General features: G+C 38.9%; 2 protein-coding genes across 18 annotated transcripts in view; both read right to left on the bottom strand.

Annotated features, from left to right (window-relative positions):
* Nucleotides 1-11,422, bottom strand: part of LOC121955594 (DNA (cytosine-5)-methyltransferase 3A-like) — a 67,037-nt gene extending 55,615 nt beyond the window's left edge. For 4 of the 6 annotated variants that reach the window (XM_042503620.2, XM_042503623.2, XM_042503626.2 and 1 more), the window contains exons 1-2: nt 11,257-11,422; nt 5,595-5,835 (exon numbers count right to left, since the gene is read on the bottom strand). In XM_042503620.2, the coding sequence (XP_042359554.2) occupies nt 5,595-5,663 (69 nt within the window). In that variant the 5' untranslated portion in view covers nt 5,664-5,835; nt 11,257-11,422. The other 2 variants (XM_042503622.2, XM_042503621.2) reach the window with 2 other exon arrangements.
* A 6,779-nt stretch (nt 11,423-18,201) lies between these two features.
* Nucleotides 18,202-22,661, bottom strand: part of dtnba (dystrobrevin, beta a) — a 34,391-nt gene continuing 29,931 nt past the window's right edge. For 3 of the 12 annotated variants that reach the window (XM_042502915.2, XM_088089033.1, XM_088089030.1), the window contains 3 exons: nt 22,437-22,458; nt 21,856-21,888; nt 18,202-20,873 (listed from right to left, as the gene is read on the bottom strand). In XM_042502915.2, the coding sequence (XP_042358849.2) occupies nt 20,858-20,873; nt 21,856-21,888; nt 22,437-22,458 (71 nt within the window). In that variant the 3' untranslated portion in view covers nt 18,202-20,857. Of the gene's footprint in view, nt 20,874-21,851; nt 21,889-22,124; nt 22,359-22,436; nt 22,459-22,661 lie in introns of all 12 variants that reach the window. The other 9 variants (XR_015779047.1, XR_015779049.1, XR_015779048.1 and 6 more) reach the window with 9 other exon arrangements.

Below are 22,661 nucleotides of genomic sequence, written 5' to 3'. Positions count from 1 at the left end.
TCACTTCCCTGACGATCAGCATAACAACCAGCTAGAACCGGGTAATGGTCTGGCTGCCTTGTCTGCCTGGTGTGTTGTCCATATGCTTGTGTCACGACGCACACACATTTTAACAGCACAACTGCACTCAATCAGATACTGAAAGCGTGACAAGTTAAAAAAAATTTTTTTAAAAAAGAGTAAAATTTTGTCAAATATAAACTGGTAGAGCCACAAAACCATCTAACCAAATCCCTTCAAGAAAATATGTCAACACACACACACACACACACACACACACACACACACACACACACACACACACACACACACACACACACACACACACACACACACACACACAGGCCAATCTGTCCATATATCTTTGGTCTATTTCTGTCTCCCGGCAGGTTATTTTAGGCCACTGCAGTTGCTAAGCAACCAGACTGCAAACCAGGAGGGCAGAGGAGGATCCCATTAGCTGCAGACAGCTTGTCCTCTTTCTTTCTTCCCCATCCCTTCGTCCTTTCTGTCTCTCCCCTTCTCCCCATTTCCTGTGTCTCCCTCCTCTGCTGCTTTCTGTATTCCACTACTCCCCTAATCATGAGTCAATAAAGCTGTCAACAGAGCAAATACTGCAATTTAATTTTTCTAGATTTGGCCTCTGTGCAGATTCACATGACTTAAACACACCAGTGGCAAAGCTGTATCACTTTAACGTAATCCTATTAAGTAATCAATATTTTAAAATTTCTAAATTTATAGTATAATTGACTGAAAACTACACTAAACATAAACAATCCTCAGCAGCATCCTCTCGTAGTTACTGTTATAATACTGTTTGCAGCTATGTCGGACAACTAGTCAACAATATCCAACAATTACGCCCTCCTGAGTTTTTATAGTTTATAGAATAGAGAGTAAACATAGGCACATGGCAGCCTCATATGCCTAAGAAAATGTTGCTCATTTTATGGGGCATGCATTACACTTTTTCTGTGCATTTTTTTAAACAGACAATTTAACCATCTTGCCCAAGTGACAAAGTAAGGTAATTATTGTCAACTAAGTTTTTGAGCTAATAATTTTAAACACATTAAGTTCTGCATGACTCTGGTGTTATACACGCACATTAAAGGGACAATTCAACCCCCAGTCAAAAATACATATTTTCCCTCCGACCTGTAGAGCTATTTATCAATCTAGATTGTGTTGATGTGAGTTACCAACTACTGGAGATATTGGCTGTAGAGATGTCTGCTTTCTTTCAAACATAATGGAAATTTAATGTGCAAAAAATACATTTAAAAACTCCTCAACAATGTCTCTTTCCAGAAATCATGACTTGGTTACTCTAGATAATCCACAGACCTTGTTCTGAGCAGGTGCAAGTCGGAACTATTTTCTGTTTCTACCGAAATAAACATGTCAACTTTATCACCGTGCAGAAGTAAGTGTTCATCTACTCATGGACGAGAGGTCTTGACAGCATGACATGTGAACCACTAATAGCATCTCCCTTAGCTGAGCTGTGAGTTACCTTGCTTAGTGGCACTATGTGAGCGGTAGATGCATGCTTCCTCCGTCCTTCTGTCCTTCTGCATGGTGATACAGTTGGTGGGTGGAAAGAAAATAGTTCCTACATGAAACTGCTCACTACAAGGTCTGTGGATTATCTTGAGTAACCAGGTCATGATATTGGGGGGAAGGCGGACATCTCTACGACCGATATCTCCAACACTCGGGAACTCACACCAAAACAATCCAGACTGATGAACAGCACTACAGATGAGAGCAAAAATGTCTTTTTTTTTTTATTTAAATGTGAACTGTCACTTTTACCCTTTGAAACCTGAGAAAATTGGCTTGATTTCTTTCAAAAACACCAGAAGGCAATAAGCAGTAAAAGAGAAAATGGTCCAAAAATTTGCAAGAAAGTACAAGAAAATTACTTGAAAATTTGTTTAAAAAATATGAAAAAGAAAGTAAAAAAACAACACAAAGAAACAGCCTCTGAAAAGTGCTTAAAATGTATAATTTTGTAACATACTTTTTAATAAGTCATTTAGATAATTAATATATTTTTCCCCCAGACATTTTAAAATCATTTTCTAAGTGCACTAATTTCTTGGAATTTGTGAAACATTTATTACCAACTTGCTCTTTGCCTTTCCTATGTTTTTGAAAAAATCCAGCCAATATGCTTGAGTTCAAGGGGGGTTTAAATACTTGCAAAAGGTGTCTGAAAGCAGCATGTGTAAATTAATGTTGCTCCAGGTTTCAGAGGGTTAAAGTTAAGGTTGTTTTTACAGGTTTACAAAAGGTGAATATTGTAACAGAAATGTCTTTCTATCTAACATTCAAACAGCTTCTGTCATGTGCAATGGATTATAACTCAAGTCAAACCTCACCTCTGTTCTCTAACTCCTGCCATGTCTTCCTCTCTGTCTTCAAACTCTGTGACTCACTCAGATTTCTTTCCAGATTTTTTTTGACTCTTTGAGGGTAAAATCTCGGGAAGTTAAAAAGCACAACAAACTCTATAGTAAAGGGAAAAAAACCCTCTATAAGGGAAACTTTGTACTTGTTGGATTTTTGCCAGTGTGTGAATGTGGAAGTAAGTGAGTAGGGCGGCTCTTTATATAGCAGCTCTATAGAATGAACTTCAAACTTCTCACAGATTTACGAGGGCTGCCCTGAGCTCTGGGGGCGCAAATGAAAGGAGCCATTTTTCACTTTGTGTACGTCTGACAGTGCGTTAATGTGTGTGTGCTCATTTGTGTCGAAAAAAAGACTTTGAGAGTCGAAACCCTGTACTCGTCTCACCTGCATGTGGTCGGGTGAGTGTGTGGAATGCAGAAAGGCTTGAAGTGAATGTAAATAAATAACTGCAAGATTAATTATTACAAACACACACACACACACACACACACACACACATACACACACACACACACACACACACACACACACAGTGTTACTTGCCAGATTTTATGTGTGTGTTGGCTAAAAAAAGCTCTCAACTGCGAGCTTAGAAGCCAAAGTAGTGGTGGTAATGATAGCTGTAGTAAAAGAGGTGGTGGTTGTAATAATATCTGTGGCTGCAAAAATACCCGTAGTAGTAATTTCATATGTATAATAATAATATTGAGAGTAATAATAGTAACAGTAAAAGCAGCTGAGATAGCGGTGGTACAAGTGGTGTTAAAACGCATATGTGGACAACTGAGTGCACTTATTTGAGTAGATAATTTAAGACAAATTTTCAGTAACGGTATTTTACTCAGGGTTCATGCAGATGGGGGGCAATTCATATTCAAGGACTTTCAGCTACTTTTCCAAGCAGTGATTTCTATTTTCAAGAATGAAATTGTTCTCTCCAGAACCATCCGTTGAAAGAAAATTGTGCAAATTCGTAAATGGAGCAAACATGCTAACAGGGCTTAAAATAAATGTATTATCAATAGATGATGCTTATTTACCGCCAAATTACAGCTCAAAATTCTTCACAAGGGCTGACCCTGCTCTGATGTGAGTGTTTTGCGGGCTAAAAGAAACTATTATACTATTAGTATTTACTAGTGTTTACCTACTAATCAGTGCTAATACAGCATTAACAAATAATTGCAACCATTGGCATTCTTTACTTCCTAGTTTAAAATGATTATCTTTTACATTTCATAAAACAATTTATCATTGTATTCTCTTCTAAATTATATTCAAGCACTTTTTAAAGGACCAAGATAAAAAAAAAATTACTGATTTTTAAAATATTGCAGGACTTCAACATCTGAGTGTTAAACTGAAGTACTTCAAGCACCTCAAGCACCTTGTACGGTTCTGTTTACTGAGGTATTTTCACTGTATATGTAGTTCCACTTCTATTCACCACACTATGTACAGAGGACAATATTGTGTGTTTTATGCAAAAACATTTATCCGATGGATGTAGTTACAGCATTACAGCTCTTTAACAAGCTCCATAAAATTGATGTAGTGCCCCCATTTAAATTACTCAACAGTATATTAATTAGTTTGTGCCACCTGCACTGGAGCACTGCTTGTGCTTTAACGCCTCTGGTAACACTCCGCAGTCTACACTCTACAGGGAACCAGTCATCAAAATGTGTACTTATATACTCAACACATACAACAAGGGATGTCAACGGTTAACCGTTAATCAGATAAACGCAGGGTTGGAAATCAACTTCTTTGTTCTCCTGCCACTGTGGTTGGTGCCTTACAAAATCTACAAGCCACTCTATAGCCACTAAGGGAAGCTACTTACATGTTTTACCAGCATTTTGCTGGTGGCTGGTGCTGATTTCTGAATATTTTTGACCAGTTGTGCATATTGGTCTATAAATTAATTCATTACTCTTCTGTTTGGTAACAGTATTAAGTATTTGGTAACTATTAAGGTGTTCATGCTACACTAGTTAGCTAGCCACCGCCACTCTGTATTGCACAGCACCCGGGTTGAGTGGAGGCTAGCTAGTAAAACTGCTAATCCACCCGTTGCTGGATACCGTCGCCCCAACCCATGGTGGCAGTACAGCATTGCTGTGGGAACACTATGTCCACCCTCCAGCCTCCCCCAAGCTCAAAAAAGTGAGTAAACAGCCTAGATTTGAGTCATTAAATCTATTTAGTATTGTTAATAACAGTATGTTTTCACTGTTAGCTCTATTAGCACAGTTAGCAGCATCTGTACGGCTGCTGTTGCTAACAACAATGCTAAAGAGGTTTTGTAGCTCAAATTTAAGCCACTTACTCACTAGTGTGTACAGTGGGCACAGTGTTTCCAAAAACAACGGCGTCCTGCCACCATGGGTTGAGACAGCGTTAACAGCCTTAATCACTGAATGAGCTGCACCGCTAGCTAGCTCCCACCCAGCCAGCGTGCAGTGCAGAGCAGCCAGCTGATCAGAGGAAACCGAGGGGTGGGCAGTAGGCACCATGCTTCCACATGTTGACGCCGCTAGCCGTCTGTCTGTCAGCCAACAGTAAATAAAATAAAAGACAAGACTTTAACAACTCAAAATATTAAATTTAGTTAATGGTGCACTGGACTAAAAGGAAAGGCCTCTTGTATATCACAGGATTTGTTTTTTGTTAACATTTACTAATATGGGTGTGCGGCTATTGAAAAGTTTAATTTAACTTTAATTTAATCATAAAATCCTTGCAGATAACAGATATATGCAAAAACACTAAGTTGACACATGGTTATAAATACACATATATGTTAATGCCCCACAATAGATTCACATATTTTACTGACGAGTTATTTGTCTCCTGCTGTGCCTCTTATTGTTTTCATTTTGCGAATTTCTTAATGCGAAGAGACCAGGTTGCTTAATCACACTTCTGAACCCATATATTGTATGTTAATACTTTTATATTTTATAAACATTTTGATTGCAAGACTTTTGTGTTTGCTGGCGTATATTTTTCTGTCGTGGTTCTGTTGTTTTCACTCAAGCACAGGACTTTTTTTTCATGACATTAGTAGTTGTTATAGTGCTTGCAGTATTAATTATATAGCTGTCGTAGAAATGATACCTCCAACAAAAATCATTTCAGATTTTGCAACAATAATCTATCTTTCTCACCACATCGTTGGTGATGTCGTTCTCTGGTGTCTCAGGTGGTTCGGCGGCAGCAGGACTGTTGGACGGCATGGCTGCGAGTGGCTCGGCGAAACCAACTTTAGAAAGGTAAAAAAAAAAAAAAAAATGGAGCAAATCAAAACATGGGAAAGGCCCTCAGAAGCACCAGGTGCAGCTTCATTCAATCTGTCTGTTTGTTGGTTTGTCGGACAATCACTCGCTTGCTCGATCACCTCCCCCTCTCCTGAGGGAAGAAAAAAAGAAAAGCAAACACACAAAGCAAAACATGAGTGGATACAGTAAGAGGAAGTGTGTCAAGTCGGAGTAAGAAATCATTCTCAATATGTGGCTGACATCTTTGTTTTCTCTTTTTCCTCAGTCTATCAACCTCTTGTTCAGACACACACACACAAACACACACACACACACTCACACACACACACACAGCCCTGAGGTTAAGGCTGCAGAGGTAATGGCGTCTCTATGAACTGAACATGTTGGATGGTACCCCTGCACATGCAGAGCCGAAAATGTCAGAGCAGTAACAGGTTAACGCGCACACACCTGCACACACATACACACACACACATACACACAGGTGTCCTCAAAGGATTCTGCTGGAATCAGGGCACCTTTCAACATGGCTGTTACTGAGTTTGATCGATGTGGTCAGATAAACTGTCCCCTTTCATTATTACACAAAATAAGTGCGTTCATACTGCAGGTAGTAAATTCTTTTCCTTAAAACAAGTCAGTCTGTATCATTCTAAACAATCTAGTACTGCAACTAATTGCGATACTTGTTAATATTTTGATTATCGTCATTTATCTATTCCATCTTCCTTTGTTTTTCTTTTGTTTTACAGTTCTGGCCTTTTTGACAGCAGCTAATCAAGACACAGAGGGAATGTAAAAAGTGAGTGGGGGGACTGCATGCAACGAAGGTCCCTCTGTGTATTTTGAGGCTGCCAGAATCCACTTCAACACGTCTACTGCTTTTTATTTATTAATTGTTAGAATATAAAGTGACATTTTTAAACTACTTGTTTTGTTTAGCCAAAGGTCCAAAACCCACTGAGATTATACTATACAATAATATAAAAAACTTAAAAGTATTTACTTAACAAGCAAATGTTTTGGCACTTTGACAGTTGTTACAACTCCTTACAATGCAGCATAGTGTACATGTCATTGTTGGAACTAGTCCTAAGCAGAGAATGAGTCATGTGTGACCTTGTGCTCATTTTGGCTCTCTTTTGTCTCATCAGTCACTACTTGTTAAATGGAAATTAATAAGTGAGACAAATTTTTAGGAGGTTTTGAGTGTAAAACCTGATTTGGATTGTGTTTTTTTCCAGCAATTTTGGCAGATTATAAACTCTTGAGACTTCTAAAGGGCAGGAAGTCTAAGATTATTGTAAAGGTGGAGTATGACAAGATTGTCAATACAGCTCGCTATGCTCTGATTCAGGCAGATTTTAAGATCTAAAAGATAATCTTTTAAGATTGATTTAAAGATATATAAGCCCGGAAACGAGGGACGTCTTCTCACTCAAATCTAGATATACAACCCCTCTTGACAGTTAAAAACACAAAACTTTAATTAAACTTGTTTTTGTTCTTGCTACTACAGATTCTGTGACCGTTACCTTATCCTGAACCCAGCCTTAGCCCCAACCTCAACCAGCTGCTTCTGCCACAATCAAAGGGACAGTTTATCCCCAAATCAAAAATACACATTCTGCCTCTTACCTGTAGTGCTTTTTAATGATCTAGACTGTTTGTGTTTGGCCATAAAGATGTCCACCTTGTCTTGAATATGATGGAACTAGATGGCACTCAATTTGTGATGTTCAAAGTGCCAAAAAAATACACTTAACAAACACAGCAACAATGTCACTTTCCAGAAATCATGACCCGGTTACTCAAAATAATGAACAGACGTTGCTGTGAGCAGTTTCATGTAGGAACTATTTTCTTTCTACCGAGCTAAACCCATCAACCATATCACTGAGCAGATGGAAATGTATATTTTTGGCGCTTTGTGCACCACAAGCAGAGTGACATCTAGTTCCATTATACAGTAGAGAAGGCGGACGTCACTATGGTTGATATGTCCAACACTAAACAACACACAGCGAAACAATCTAGACTGATGAACAGCACTACAGGTGAGAGGAAAGGGTTGAACTGTTCCTTTAAACACAACCGAACTCCAGTAGAGTAAGTAATTGATTACCACATGAGCTGGTTTTGTACACACTGAATAGATTATCGAACACTTAAAAAAAAAAGTACAGAAATTTAAAGCTTGTGACCACCAAACAAAAACACTCAGTGAGGTGCAACTGCCGCAATCCTTGTCCATCATTTTCTAAATCATGATATCACAAAGTGCACTTATGCTGAGGCCATTTACAAACAAGGTCACCTGGGTTCAACCGCTAACAAATCTTTTCAAAGTTTGGTTTAAATGGGTGTTTCTATCTGGTGATGCAGCAACAAGCAGAACTATGCACGGCTGGATTAGGCCATTTGGCGGCCTTGGGGCAAAATTTAGCTGTGGGGCCTGTTCTTCCCACTGTCTGCGCCTTGTGTAAGTATCCTGTTACCGCTAAATACCAAATGTATACTGTCCTGCCAAAGGCTTACTTTGTGCGTACAAAACTAAATGTAGGATTATCAATGCATTACAATAATCTGAAAAAAGGTATTGAAAGTTGGTTTCGATTTGGTAAAAAAAACATTTTGGTTTGCATTTTGGTTTTATCTTTTAGTAGTGCATATTCCCACAAAAACTGTAAATAATCAAATTGCAGAAACACAGGTGAATTGCCTGTGTGTTGTGTTACAAAATTTTAATGGACACCTGCTTCCTACCTTTTCTTAGAGTTATGATTTTGGGCTGTACAAATAAAATTCTTATTTTCCATGAGTGCTCAGCTGCATTTTAGCATAAAAATTGCCCCACACATGGTGCTATTAGTTAAAGTATTCTCCATTGAACTTATTTACTTCTGCATGCTGGGTGCAAAGTTTTTGTGACTGTATTTTTGCAAATCAATTCTGGAGTGTGATTTGTTCAGATACTGAACACAAAAGGAGCTTAAAATACTGTGTTTGCATGTGCCTAAAAGAAAATTGGATCCCAGCAGTGATTTGGATTTGAGCACAGTGTGAGTGCAGCCAATATGTCTGGCTTTCCTCGAGATGTATTGTACAGTATGTCACTCCTCACGCTGTGGCCTTACATCACCTACTGTTAAGACAACAGGCAGCCGGCCAGGGTTACCAGCGGAAAGACAGGGGTGGAAACTTTGCAGAAATGGGTGTACAGTATCCACCCCACACCCCGAGGGCTCCCTGCGCGAGCTCCAGGCCCCAGGCCAACCAACTCCTCCAAGTTCTGCGTATTTAGGTCACACACACACACAGACACACACACCTCTCACTCCTATAGCAAGTCTATACCCACTGATTTAAATTGTTTCAGTCTTCATGCAGCAGTGGTTTAAATTAGACCATAATCAAAGGCCCAAGCAGAAGCCTGTACTGGTGGGAGGAGAAATGGTTGCGCAGAGAAAAAGCTTCAGAGGTAAGTCAAGGTAATGAGAGTCAGGCAGTGATAAGACAGGAAAGTAGGTGATTTGTTTTCACAATAAAAGCATTAAATATATATTTTCTTTCTGTCTTAATTATTCAGTCTAATCTGCTTTCTTTCCTTATACCCTTTCTTAATGCTGCTGTAATATAATTCCCTCCTATGGTGATCAATTAAGTATTATGTTATTGACAGAGCTGGATATTTTTGCTTGAGAGACTTCATAGAGGCATCATATTGTATTATTGCAGGTATGCAGGTGTTTTGTTTCACTAAGTAACAAATTCTTAAAGGCAGGTTACTCAAACTTGTCAACTCTTGACATTTTTAAGCTGTACATTTATATAGAGATCCAAAGGGGCTGCAGCCAGGTAAACTGTTGAGGTCATCTGAGGTCATGACTGTAATTCTCCAACACATCATGACCTAGTCAGAAAATTTTGATTAGACGACAGTTGAGTCCTTTAAATGTTTCTGTTACATAGATTATGTCCCCTAGCCTGTTTCAAAACCTTCTCCCTCAGACATAAAATTCTAACAAATACTGGAAATACTGGATCCTTTATTCATCAGTGTGTTATTAATGGCCAAAAAGAGGAAAAAATTCAAATCGAATAATGGGGGCAGCACAAACAATACCCACAATACCTTAAGTTTTTTTGATTGTACAATGTTCACACCACACAGGTTTTCTGAAACCCAAAATAAAAAAATACAGAGGACATGACCTCAGCGTCCTAAATGTTGGCTACGATCCAGTCCAAGTACTGGCACTTAATACACAGATTTACATAATCTCAAAAAATAGCAATCATAACAAAAACAAAAACCCAGACAAAACAAAAGACCTGAAAAAGCTTTAAATGATTATAATTCTGTAACAGGATTTTAAATATTTAATTATGACATTTATTTTTTCCCCAGACATTTTTTACACAAGATTTTAAAAATAATTTTCTAAATCTACTAATTTTCTTTAATTTGTGGAACATTTCTTACCAAGTTGCTCATTGCCTTTCTCCCCAATTTTGAAAAAGGTCATATTATATTGCTCAGGGTTTAAATGTTAGATTTGTGAAAGGCTTCTGAAAGCAGCACATGAAAAGTGATTTCTATACAGGTTTCAAAGGGTTAAGCCATAAAACAAAAAAAATTGAAGACCTCACCTTAGACTCTATGAATTAACCTATATATTTTTTAAACTATTGTATGCCATTTTTAACACCCAAATATTGTTCATCAAATGAATAATTTTAAGTTGCAGCCCTGCAACACTGAACTTGTGAAATATTTATTAATTGATTACCAGTGTCTTTGTAATCAAAGTGCTTTAAATATTTTAAAAACAGGATGGCCAAACAGATATGTTTTTACCGCAGTGTTTACCGAGACATTTATTTTTAAAGTCTGCGCCGGAAATGTCGTAGTTTTCCTGCTAGCTTGACGGAAGCGAGCTTTATGACAATTAATATTGGGAGCGACCTCACGCGGCCTTTACCGGACGAACTCTCATAAACGGCGAATAAACCCGGCGGGGGTGTGTGCGGGGCGGGCAGCCGGTGAGAGACACGTGTCTGAGTGTGTAGCGGCGATAAGCTTTACTGGGTCAGGTAAAAAACACACACGGGGGCGCGTTTTAGACCGAATGCACTCGTTAACCTCAGAAAGCGCGCGCCCGCCCGCTCGCTCTCAGCGGAGGCGACGGTTCCGCGCGCTGATGTGTCTGTCTGCATCTGGTGGGAGAAGAGGACGGTGCGCTCCGGTTTAACGTTACCTGCTGGTGTCGGGGGGAGCCGGGAGGTGGGCTGCACGCTCCACCGGACAACGTTTAACACACTCGTTATATAACGGTTGTCCGGTGGCCGTGATTTTCCTCCCGCCGTACAAAAGAACTCACCGTACAAGTTCACGAACCGCTCCGTCTTCACGCGCACATCATCTGCTGAAACGGAACCAACGGTTTGGCTCCGGAGCGCGCGAGCGATGACTTTAGGAGATGACTGTAGCTGAACTTAACGGTTGCCGGTGTGCGTTCACGAGCCAAAATGCAATGTTTATATTTACCGTGTCGTCCGTCCCTCAGGCACACGGACCCTGACGGTCGTCGCTCTCTCTCCTCTCGTTCACTCTCTCACTCTCTCTCTCTCTCTCCCTCCTCGCGCTCTACCGGGTCTTCTCTCTCCGCTGTAGCTCGCGCTCCCCCGCTTGCTCCTCTCTCACTCTCTCTCTCTCTCTCTCTCTCTCTCTCTCTCACCGACCGGCCTGCTCGCTCCCTCACGAGCCGCAGAGGCTGCAGCACCGGAGAGAAAGTTTCCGCCGGGTCCTAAAGTCTACGTCTAGCACTCAGCACACACGCGTACATGCACGTGCACGCACAAACACACTTAAGCACGTAAAGACAGGTGTAAAAGCAGCAGATAGCAAACTAGCCATTTAACTAGCCTAACTAGTTCGCCAGTTTAAACAGCTGTGTGGAAGAAAAACAAAAAACAACTTAAATCTAAAGGTCCAATACCTTCAGGATGAAGTACTTTGATGTACAAACTGAAATAATTCAAAGCAGGTTTAGTGGCATCATTATGACAAATGTCTGGGTCAATGAATAATGTTTTATATTCACTTACACTCCTGGTTCTCAAACTTTTTTTTAATAATGTACTCCCTTTCAAATATATTTTCAGCGATGTAGCTTACCTCCTGTCCAGCAAAAAACAATTTTTTGAAGAAAAAAGTTAGCTAAAGAAAAGAGGCACAATACAGCTCGCTCCATCAGTGTCTGATATTTAAAATACATAACTAAATTCATGGCAAAACAGTTTTTTGTCATTATACAGTAACACTACCACAGCAGTGTAAGTATCTTTTTGAGAAGTTGCGCAATGTATTGATTCAATTATAACATTTTTTTTTACATTAAATCCTCTGCAGTACTACAAAGTACTTTTAAGGGTACATATATCTCCATTTGAAAAGCACTGATTTACATGTCGAAACTATACCACAGTGATGCTAAACTTACAGACTGTGGGACACTTCTGGCCCCTAATAGGATGCTGTGTGGCCCCCTAACCATTTTCCAATTCCCAATAAAAATAAAGTGATTCACACTGGGAATCGTTTCCATACTTTTAGTATACATAAGGCGCCTGAATGCATCAAAATGGAGCTTGTTACCAAAAAAAGGTCAGTGGAGGATTCACCGCACCCCCTGACAGAGGTCCTAGCTAAGTCCCTAAGGTCCTAAAATCCTAAAAATGTCCTAAAATCCAAGAAATGTCTCAAAAACCTATGACATCCTGAAATACTAGAAAGATCCCACAATACTAGAAACATGCAGCACATTTTTTCCCCAGGGCAAATAATAATACACAAAGGATTCATTTTCATAAAGTCTGTGTAATTTTTAAACGTACTTAGATTGTTTTCTAAAGTAGTTAGTAAGTGACATTTTCACTAAAACATATAAACAAGGATTTATTGCCAAGAGCATATTGTAGAGAGGGTCCTTTATCAAAGCTTCTCTCAACTGTTATTATCTCATCTGATATTGTGCATAAATTGCATATATTCCTAAATTATTTTGTGCCTAAACAAATTACTACAAAAAGTCAAGGTTATTTGAACATACAGTATTGTGCTACAACAGACAGTGTATTTTTTATTTTGTGTTTATTTAAAATGCTTAACCAGACACCATACAAGAACGCCGATGTTGGACTATTCAGTGGGAATGTCTTTTAATGTCCAATGCCTTTGTAAAGCAAAAAAAAGTTGCTCCACAGTATCTGTTAACAGCAACTTAAGTATGAGGTTACTGAAAAGACTGTTGACCCTGGTTCATGTCTGACTACGCTCAGTGGAAAGGGTATTAGTGGCTTCTTGCAACAACTTGCAGTTTGTTTGATGTCGGTGTGTTACGCCTCAAGAGTAAACTCTTATATCTGTCAGCAGGTCAGGGTCAAGTCTAAGCGTAAACCTCTGGATACTAGTGTATACATAAATGCTCTAATGGGTCCACTTTAGCATCAGTAATACTGCAGTTACTGTAACACATGAACCAAACGTTTGAGTTTCAGTTTTAATATTTGCATACATGGCTCCTTCGGTTTATTGCCTCACAGCACCAGTTCCCAAACTTTTTTTTTTTTTGACGTGACATTTTGAATGTAACTTATATTTTTAGAACGTGTCAAAAGCTGCATGTGTGTGAGTTTTGAGCAGACTGATGTTCCCTCTTTGATTTTTCCTACAGTATTTGAGATGTATTACAATGATTTTAAGATGTTTTGAGAAAAGTCAGAAAAAGTAACTGTGTTTTTCCAAGACAGATGTTTTTGTTTATTTTCTTATTTTTTAATGCTGTCATGGTCATAAAGGTTGGGAAATACTATATGATAGAAAGTTTTGGCTAAAATTTAACAGCTACTGTCATTGCAAAAAGGTGTGTTTTGTTTTTTTGGTCATGTTTTCTCTCTCTGATCTGCACTTGTGCTACTTTTAATGTTTTTTTTTAAAGTAAATCATTTAGTGACTAATTTTACTCTTTTCTATTCTTTCATATGTTTAATATTATATTGCTCTGTAAAGCACTTTGAATTACCCTGTTGTATGAAATGTGTGTACCTATAAAGTTGCCTTGCCTGTTGTGTAGCTGCCACCTCCAACCCACGAGTGAGTGCAAGTGCACAGCACTTACCCGTTTTCTTGTTTGGTGGGTTATTTTCTTCCAATCTAACTCCTTTTCCCACAGGTCCCTCAACGGATGAAGCATGCTGCAACAAGTTGAAACCTGCTCTCTTCACTGCTGTGTACACGGTATTCTAGGAAAGATGGGAAAAGCAGTAGACATAGTATGAGCGGATTAGACAAACTGTTGGTGGTAAAATCTTAAAAGAGGAATTTACAAAGTAAATTTCCTTTAACTCATACTAAAGTGTGGATTTGGTGTAGAACATGTAGAAATGTGTTTGGTCTTTTTCTGTGTCATCTGGACAACTGACAATACTTCAGATATGGATGTTGCTGCAAAGAAACTACGTATTGTAAAATATGGACGCTTCACACACATCCTCAACCCAAGGGCACAGAAAATCGATACAGTCAGCACAGTTTCTAGATGGACACCCAAGATTAGTGTCCTCAATTCAGTATCTGACCAAATGTCTTTCCTTCTGCTCCTGAGTTATGACGTTGAATAATGGCAAGAAAAGTGTTTTTGCAGAACATTATGATGTCACAGTGAAGTTGACCTTTGGATTGTAAACTGGAAACAATTAATCATTTTATTCTATTAGACGTTTGTATGAAAATTTGCCATAATTAGTGTATGAATTCCTAAAAATTGTTTCCTAAAAATTGTTTTCTGAGGTCACAGTGACCTTGACATTTGACTAACAATTTCTAATCAGTTAAAATTTGAGTCCATGTGGATGTTTGTGCCAAATTTGGGGAAAATTCTCTCAAGGCTTTCTTGAGATATTGTGTTAGGGTTAGGGTTAGGGTTAGGGTTAGCCCTAACCCTAACCCTAACCACAAGAATTAGACAGACGCAAGGTCAGGATGATCTTCGACTGCCAAATTCTGCTCAGCTTCTCGTTGCGTTCAAGTGGACGTTTGTGCCAAACTTGAAAAATTCCCTTAAGGCATTTTGAAAATATTGTGTTCACCAGAATGAGAAAGATGCAAGGTCTCATTAACCTTGACCTTTGAACACCAAAATGTAATCAATTTATTGTTGAGTTGAGGTGGACTTTTGTGACAAATTTGAAGAATTTCCCTCAAGGCGTTCTTAAGATATTGGGTTCATGAAAATGGGACAAAAACATAATGCCTCCAGCCTCGGCTATTGCCGCTGTGGAGGCATTCTTACTAGAGCTGCAACCAATGGCTTTTTTTTTTTATTGATTAATCTGTTTAGTTTTTCAACCAACTTTAATAATTCAATCAATAAAATATCGTGAAACTGTAAAAATCATTGAATGTGATGTCTTCAAACTGTTTGGTTCAAAACCAAAAATTATTCAATCTAAAATATAAAACAAAGAAAAGTAGACTTTAATAAGCTTCAGTCAGAAAATATTTTGAACTTTTCTTCCATAAAACACTTAAATGTTTAGTTGATTAGTAAAATATTTGACAATTACAGAATTAACTGTGACCCCAACTATTTAGGAGATTAAGATGATGTTCATTGCACTATTGGCGACTGAGTTTTGCCCCAGAACAGAAGGTTAAACTCAGTTTGACCTCTAAGAAGAAGAAAGTATATAGATCCCTAATAAACAGGGTCATAACTGCAGTGTGTGAGCGAGTATAGGAGCTGGTGGGTGGGGGGTTATTTATAGCAGTCAGTGAGGTCACCAACAACAGACAACCTCAATGAGCTTTATTCAGTCTATAGTTCACACCCCCACCTCACATATACACTCTCACAAACGCACATATACAACACACACACAGTCGTGACCTCTGAAGGAAGCTCTCATGGGAAAAGTGAGAACTGCTCATCCATACTAATGAGGACACTAAATCAGAGGGAAAGTTAAAAAGTCGTACATGCAGAAGAAAAATTGGGTGTTTATTTATAGAAACTGGGTTATGACCAAAAACAGTAGTTCCATTTGGTTTCTCTCCAGAATATTGTGACCAGTTTGGATGAAAATGGTTTAATTTTGGAGGTCACAGTGGTAGAATTAATAAAGTACATTTGTCCCCAAATTTTAGCTGATCTCTAAATTTTGGGACAATACGGCAGCCCCATGCATGTTTCTAGTATTTTAGGACATTTCAAGGATTTTAGAATGTTTTAGGTTTTTAAGACATTTCTAAGATTTTGGGACATCTTAGGGGGAAATATTGGCTTTTACTCCACTACGTTAATTTCACAGCTATGGTTACTACCTTCATTATTAGTTGTTAAAAGTGATGCATTATACATCGGAATATGCAAGTATCACATGAAGTTGATAGCTCCAACACAAAAAATGAAACGCTGTTCACACATTATTACGAAAAAATATAGTAATATACCCCTACTGTGACTATAAAAGTGAGCAACAATACAGTTTTGCTGTTAAACAGTTTAATTAAAGAGTGAGGATGTTATTTTTGTATGTAAAAAGTTACAGTCTCAAAGACAATGGGATTTTTGCTGCGGTGGAATACAACTTGGTACATTTACTCATAGCTGACCGAAGTACAAATTGCGGTACATTAATGCCAGTTACTGCATACTTTTATTTTAGTAGTTACAATCTGTGAAGTCAAACTGTTAAAAGCATTTTTATTTATTTTATTTTATTTTTGCCTCTCTGGATGTGTATAGGTTTTTTCCTACTACCTTTTTTTAACTCTTGGATCTGAAAACTCTTAACATTCAGCATTAATAATATAATAGTGTAACATTCACAGGGCCATTACTCTGAAACGAGCCCTTTTTGATACATTTTTCTAAAATCACATACTTTTGCTTGAGTAACATGTTGATTGGAGGACTTTTACTTTTTTTTCCCATTATCTATAAACACTTATCCTTTACATATTTGCGGGGGAACTGGAGCCAATCCCAGCTGACATTGAGCGAGAGGCAGGGCACACCCTGGACAGGTCACCTGACTATCACAGGGCTGACACATAGAGACAGACAACCATTCATACCCACATTCACACTTTCAGGCAATTTAGCGTCAGTAATTAACCTGCATGTGTTTGGACTGGGGGAGGAAACCAGAGAACCAAGAGAAAACTGAGGCAAACATAGAAAGAACAGGCAAACTACACACAGGAAGGCCCCAAGTTTGAACCCAGAACCCTTTTGCTATGAGGCAACAGTGCTAACCCCTGAACCACTGCGCCAGGACTGGTATTTTTCATTGTAGAGTTGCTACATTAACTTAAGTAAATTATCTGAATAGTTCCTCCAGCCAGGAGCATAACATCAAATTCTGGGCCCCTATGCACAAGCAGTCTCTGTGGACCCCCCACCCCCTTGATCAATGTCTCTCTCACTCAACCTTTGGATTTGTTTTTTTAATGACAGTTTGCTTTCTTTCCCTTTCCTTGCTTTCTTTTTTTTGGAACCTATATTTTATTTTAGGGGGGAAAGCTATGAACGTATATTTTGGTGCTTCTGCAGCATAAGCAGTCGCTCACTTGACTATAAATGCATTTAGTGGAGGGGTGGGCTAAACCATTTACTGCCTTTAAGGGGTGAGATGGGCCTCAGAGAGACCCACTATTTTTTTAATACAAAATTCGGTACTTTAAAACATTTTTTTCTGAGGGTCCTGGGTAATCAGTCCCAATTTTACACCCACACTGTAAAAATAAACTATTTGTTTTGACTTTAAAAAAAAAAAAGCTAGTGTCCGGGCTGCCTTAAATTTCTAAATTGAGTCAACTTCAGGTTTTACGGCAGCACAGACACTAACATTTTTGTTAAAACAGTCTAATTTTTACAGTGCACTACAGCACCCTTGTGTCTGAACATACCTCAAATAGTTTAATTTTGTAAACCGGTCAATTCTGTAACCTAAAAATATAAGACATTTTGTTCTTTAACCCAAAATGTTATCATGTAAGTTATTTAAATCAAACACTGTTAAGTCATGCTCTTATGTTAACTGTTCTGCACATCTCAAGAGTTTTCTTGCCTCTGCTTTATTTCCCTGCAGGCTTCACAGTGGTTTTTGATGGGGTTTAGAAAAGCTGTATTCCAGATGAGAGAAGTCAAGGAATTTTACAAATGGGTCACTTTCCAGGAATACAGCAGAGTGGAGTTTCCAACTTGTTTCACAAATTTATATGTAAATATTTTTCTTTTGCCAAACCATGCACGAACATGAACAAATAAAATGTTGAGGTCATGGAAAAGCTCTGACATACCAGTGTAACGTCATAGAAAAGTTACTGAATAAACGATAACGCACACTTGTTGTAATGTTGCTGCCCGACCTTTTTTGTCCGGAGGGATTACAGCCAACAGTCACAGAAATGGACAAAACTCAAGAGTTTGATGTTAAATATTTTTTATTGCAGATGAAACACACTTTTCACTCACAGCATCAGCTCAGGCAGGTTCAGAGCTGAAGGTTTTTACAGCTTCATGTCAGGACGCGTCTGTCCTGTCAGTCTTGATTTCACTCTCACTCCCTCTCAAACACACACACTGAAACAAAAGCTCATTCATTTATTAATCATTCATACGGTGGACTGATAATGTGATAATCACAGACGCAAGCTGTCAGTCAGAAAATGTGGAGGGCTACAGAAGTCTGGAAAAACATGTCCAACGGAAAACTGATCCAAAAATGTAAAAAAAAAAAAAAAGAAACAGGTAAGTAAAGCTCCATATCAGCTGAAACTAAAACCCTGAAATGCTAAAAACACTTCTTTGATAAAATTATTTCACATATGCTACATGAAAATACATCAACTTGACCTGATTCAAGCTCAGGAAGTAACTTTGGGTCATGCTTCATTTGCATACAGATATCAGTCTGAAGATTTAGGGGAGCTGGCTAGTTCAACATGCACAGAGAACTTAAACTCCCACAATCCCCTGCATTTTGCAGGAAGCTTGAAAGACATCAAAGAGTAGCAAAGCGTGAGGAGTTACTTTGGGCAAGCAGTGTTTAAAAAGTAAATGTCCTATTCACTTTTGAGAGATAAAGTTTGGTATCTGGTAGTTGAAACACTATCAAGGCAAAGGTTAACATGAAACACTGCTGGCAGAAGAAGTCAAAATTGTATAAAAAGACTAAAAGGAGAGAAGTCAACTACACTTCCCAAGGAGCACTGCAGAAACAAACATCCAATCTGAGAGGTTAAAACAGTGCCTTATTAGATATTATGCAGTGTGTGTAGTTCCTGACTACAGCAAAAAAGTTTTTTAAATTCTCTACAGCAAGCTGGCTATTTTTTCTCCACAACCATAGCTGCAGAGGCTTATGGGTACCGTAGTATTTAGAGACATTCTATATGAAAAACTGGCAGAATAGAGTGCTGCAGGGACGATGGTTTATTGCAGAAAATAAGCTCTGCGGCAAACAAGTGAGATACTTACACTTTACAATTTTTGAACCCTGAATGCAATTCTCAGAAATAAAAAGCTATTGTTAGGCTATAAACGAATAACACCACAGTGGCATGACTATAACGCCGCCACCACAACGAGGCTGTAAAGCTAGGTTCTGCGTGATGACATTCTGTAGTCTCCTTAAGTCACTTGTGACTTGAAATCCACTCAAAAACCCATTGACTTCAAGGCCAGGTAACCGGAGGTGCTGAGATGCTAACTGATTTCCGGGTTTTAGGACTCATTCCTGCACCACTCAATCATGATATTTTTTCCTAAGTAAGGATGCAGATCGCTAGCTTTTTTCTTTTTGGTCTTGTTGGAAAATAATGGTCTTTTTTAAAATGATTTCTTCAGATACATTTCTAATAAAATGCAATAAATAATTGGTCACACACAACATTTATGTGGACATGAGTTGTGAGCAATTCAACCAAATCAAGAATGATTTTTTGAGTCCTGGTGAGGTGTTAGTATTACACGTTTCACAAGAAAAAGCAGGATAATTCCAAAAAAAATAAACTTACTTACTTCTTTAATTCTTCAATTATGTGACGCCTCACACTCAGGTTGGGAAAAGCTGAGTCTGTTTGAAAGAACATTTGTCGGGGATAAACACTTCCAGAGCCCACTTCTCCACCCACTTTGCTACTCTATTGCTACACTGTTGAAGCAAATGGTTTTATATTTTCTCTCTCGTTCTCTCTCTCTCACTCACTCACTCACACACACACACACACACACACACACACACACACACACACACACACACACACACACACACACACACAGAGAAAGTAATCAGATACCTCCTCTTTGACTGTAGTCCCACTGCAGTACCGAGACACACAGAGAGGCTTGGACAACCTGAGCTGCTATCATACCAGCACCCCTGGCACTAATGTCTTCCAGGTCTCAGACAACTGGGACCAGGACCGGGACAACAGCTTTCCACCCTGCCCTGGGCTGGGCTTGATACAGCAGGAAACGTCCCATTAAAGCTTATCGTCTCAGCAGGGCTGGACCACACTTACATACACATAAACACTCAAACTAAATGAATAAATGCAAAAAATTCCAATCAAAGCAATAAATACTAAGCACACAGTGCTGAAACTTAAAACTTTACAACGTACTTCTCATCTTTTTTGACTTCCTTTTGTTTTTCCACTTTTTCTATCCCCTGTTGTCACTTCCTGTATCACCATCATGAAACTTTCCGGCACTTTTAATCCTTCACAAATTTCCTAAACCTGTCTTTCTGTCTCTTCACAGTATCCCTCTCACTTACTTAACCCTCGAAAACGCAGAGCACACAAACAAGCGCTACAGTACATATCAGTAGATTTTGGATTCCTCGTTTAGCTATGCATGATCAAATCAAACAAAAGTAAATCCACAGTGACAAGATACACACACACACACACACACACACAGAATCACAGCTATACATCAGTAGGGACCCAGTGGTCGTTTGGTGTCCAGCATCGTGATTGGTTGATTTGCAGGGGAGCTCTAATCCCCACTGGCTAACGACAACAAGAAGTTAAATATGTGAATCCCAGCAGGGTCAGTCTTCTTTGGCCGTGATTAAACATCACTCTGCCTGAGAAGAGAGAAACAGAAGAGTCAGACAACTAATGAGAAGTTCACTTGTCTTTTATATTCTATCATGTGGGGTTGAAGGAAGAGTTTAGGTTTTGGGAGATGCACTTATTTGCTTTCTGTAAATAAATATAACGCTCAAGCCAAGCAGCAACCTCTGGAGGTGAAAAAATTAAGCTAATGCGAATTATCAAAAATTGCAATGGCCACATGAGGCTGGCTCTAAAAGTGAGTCAACTCTCCATAGACCCCCACGTACTCACTCATTTGACATTTCATTAAGGCTTACACTACTCATATTTTTGGGTGGGGCCGCTTGTGTGACAAACTGTCTGCAAGTCTTAAGATCAACCCTTCACTCATCCACAGTTTCACCAAGTAAAGTCTGCCAACATTTGGCGGTGTTGCTATCACAACAATTAACGCAAATCTAGCCAGTCCCTGTGTATTCTGCACAATCTTGCAATTATGCCCAATCACTGAGACTTTTCTGCAAATTTGCCAAACTCAAGGCTACAGCCATAATTTGTTTGTTCTCAAAGATTATGACGCAAAAATTAAAAAAAAATATCTGTCCTCAAACTAAAGAGTTTTATTTCAAATAGGAACAACTACATGAGAAGATTTTTTTTCTCATTTGAGTTAATTACTTTTTGCTCTCCACATGAACTCAAAAAAAACATCACAGAATGCTTCAAAAAAACTTATTAGCAGAAACCAAAAACCAGCCGTTTGTAGGCCTGTGCAAACAAGTTTAAACATTAAAACAAGTTACTGCTTTGAGTCATCAAATCGTTTATTCAGTTTTTCCCATAAAACATGAACGCAGCCTTTTTGTTCTACAGCAGAGACGTCTCTAAGCCTGCCTTCATGACAAATAACTCACTGAGGGATTTATGATTAGAGAATTGGCAGGTAGAGTTTCATCTGTAACGGTTTCACTGTCATGTAATTAAAAAGGGCAGTAACATTGACTCACTTACTGTTTTTGTTCGTCCTGCGGTCCTTTTAACCTGCTGAGTAGAGAAAGAAGGTTTGTTAGCAGTCAGCAGAGGACAGTGCAGTGTGAAGCTAAATCAAGTGCTACAGGATTCGGCCAGAAACTGTAATAAGAACCAGACCAGCTCTTAGCATTGAAACATAAAACATGACTGCACTTGGCAGGTGCTACACAAACTGAGTAGCTCCAGAGACAAAACTTTACTGAAGAGAGTCTAACACAGTATTTTATTTTAAAACGTTAGGACTTAACTGTGTTGGACGTGGGGCTGAACCCTGGCCTTCTGTCTGTCTGGCTGCTCGGGGGTCGGTGGGTTAGTACGGCAGGTTAGTATTCTAATGAGCGTTTAGTCTGCACTCGGGGAGCAGACCAGGAAGTAGTTTCACTGCTTCGTCTCTGCAGGCGGTCCTCTTGTAAAGAGGAGGGGCTCCATAAAGCATGGCTAATGAGGCGGCATGTTAATGAAGCTTGCTGCAGTATGAGCACCTGGAGAATGAGCGGAGTCGTGCAGAGACCGTGCACGTGGTCACAGAAAGACATGCAGGAAAAGACCCAGGCAAATACCTCATTATGTGATCCTGAGCGACTTTTATATATGCAAATGAAAAATAAGATTCAGTTTTATTATATTCAAAAGAAATGAATAAACGAGATACAAACGCCATACAGTACAGTTTATGAATATATTATATATTATAACTAGTGTATTCCTCCTATGACTGAGGTTTCTCAGTTCTGTATCAACTGCTCATAAAGTCATCTTAAAAATCAGTTGTTTGTAACACCTGC

The sequence above is a fragment of the Plectropomus leopardus genome, chromosome 16 (genome assembly GCF_026936395.1).
Source record: "Plectropomus leopardus strain MGB_pleo_1.0 chromosome 16, ASM2693639v1, whole genome shotgun sequence".
Classification (NCBI taxonomy): Eukaryota; Metazoa; Chordata; class Actinopteri; order Perciformes; family Serranidae; genus Plectropomus; species Plectropomus leopardus.
Note: the sequence above shows the minus strand (reverse complement) of the source record. Positions and strands in the feature narration are given on the sequence as shown.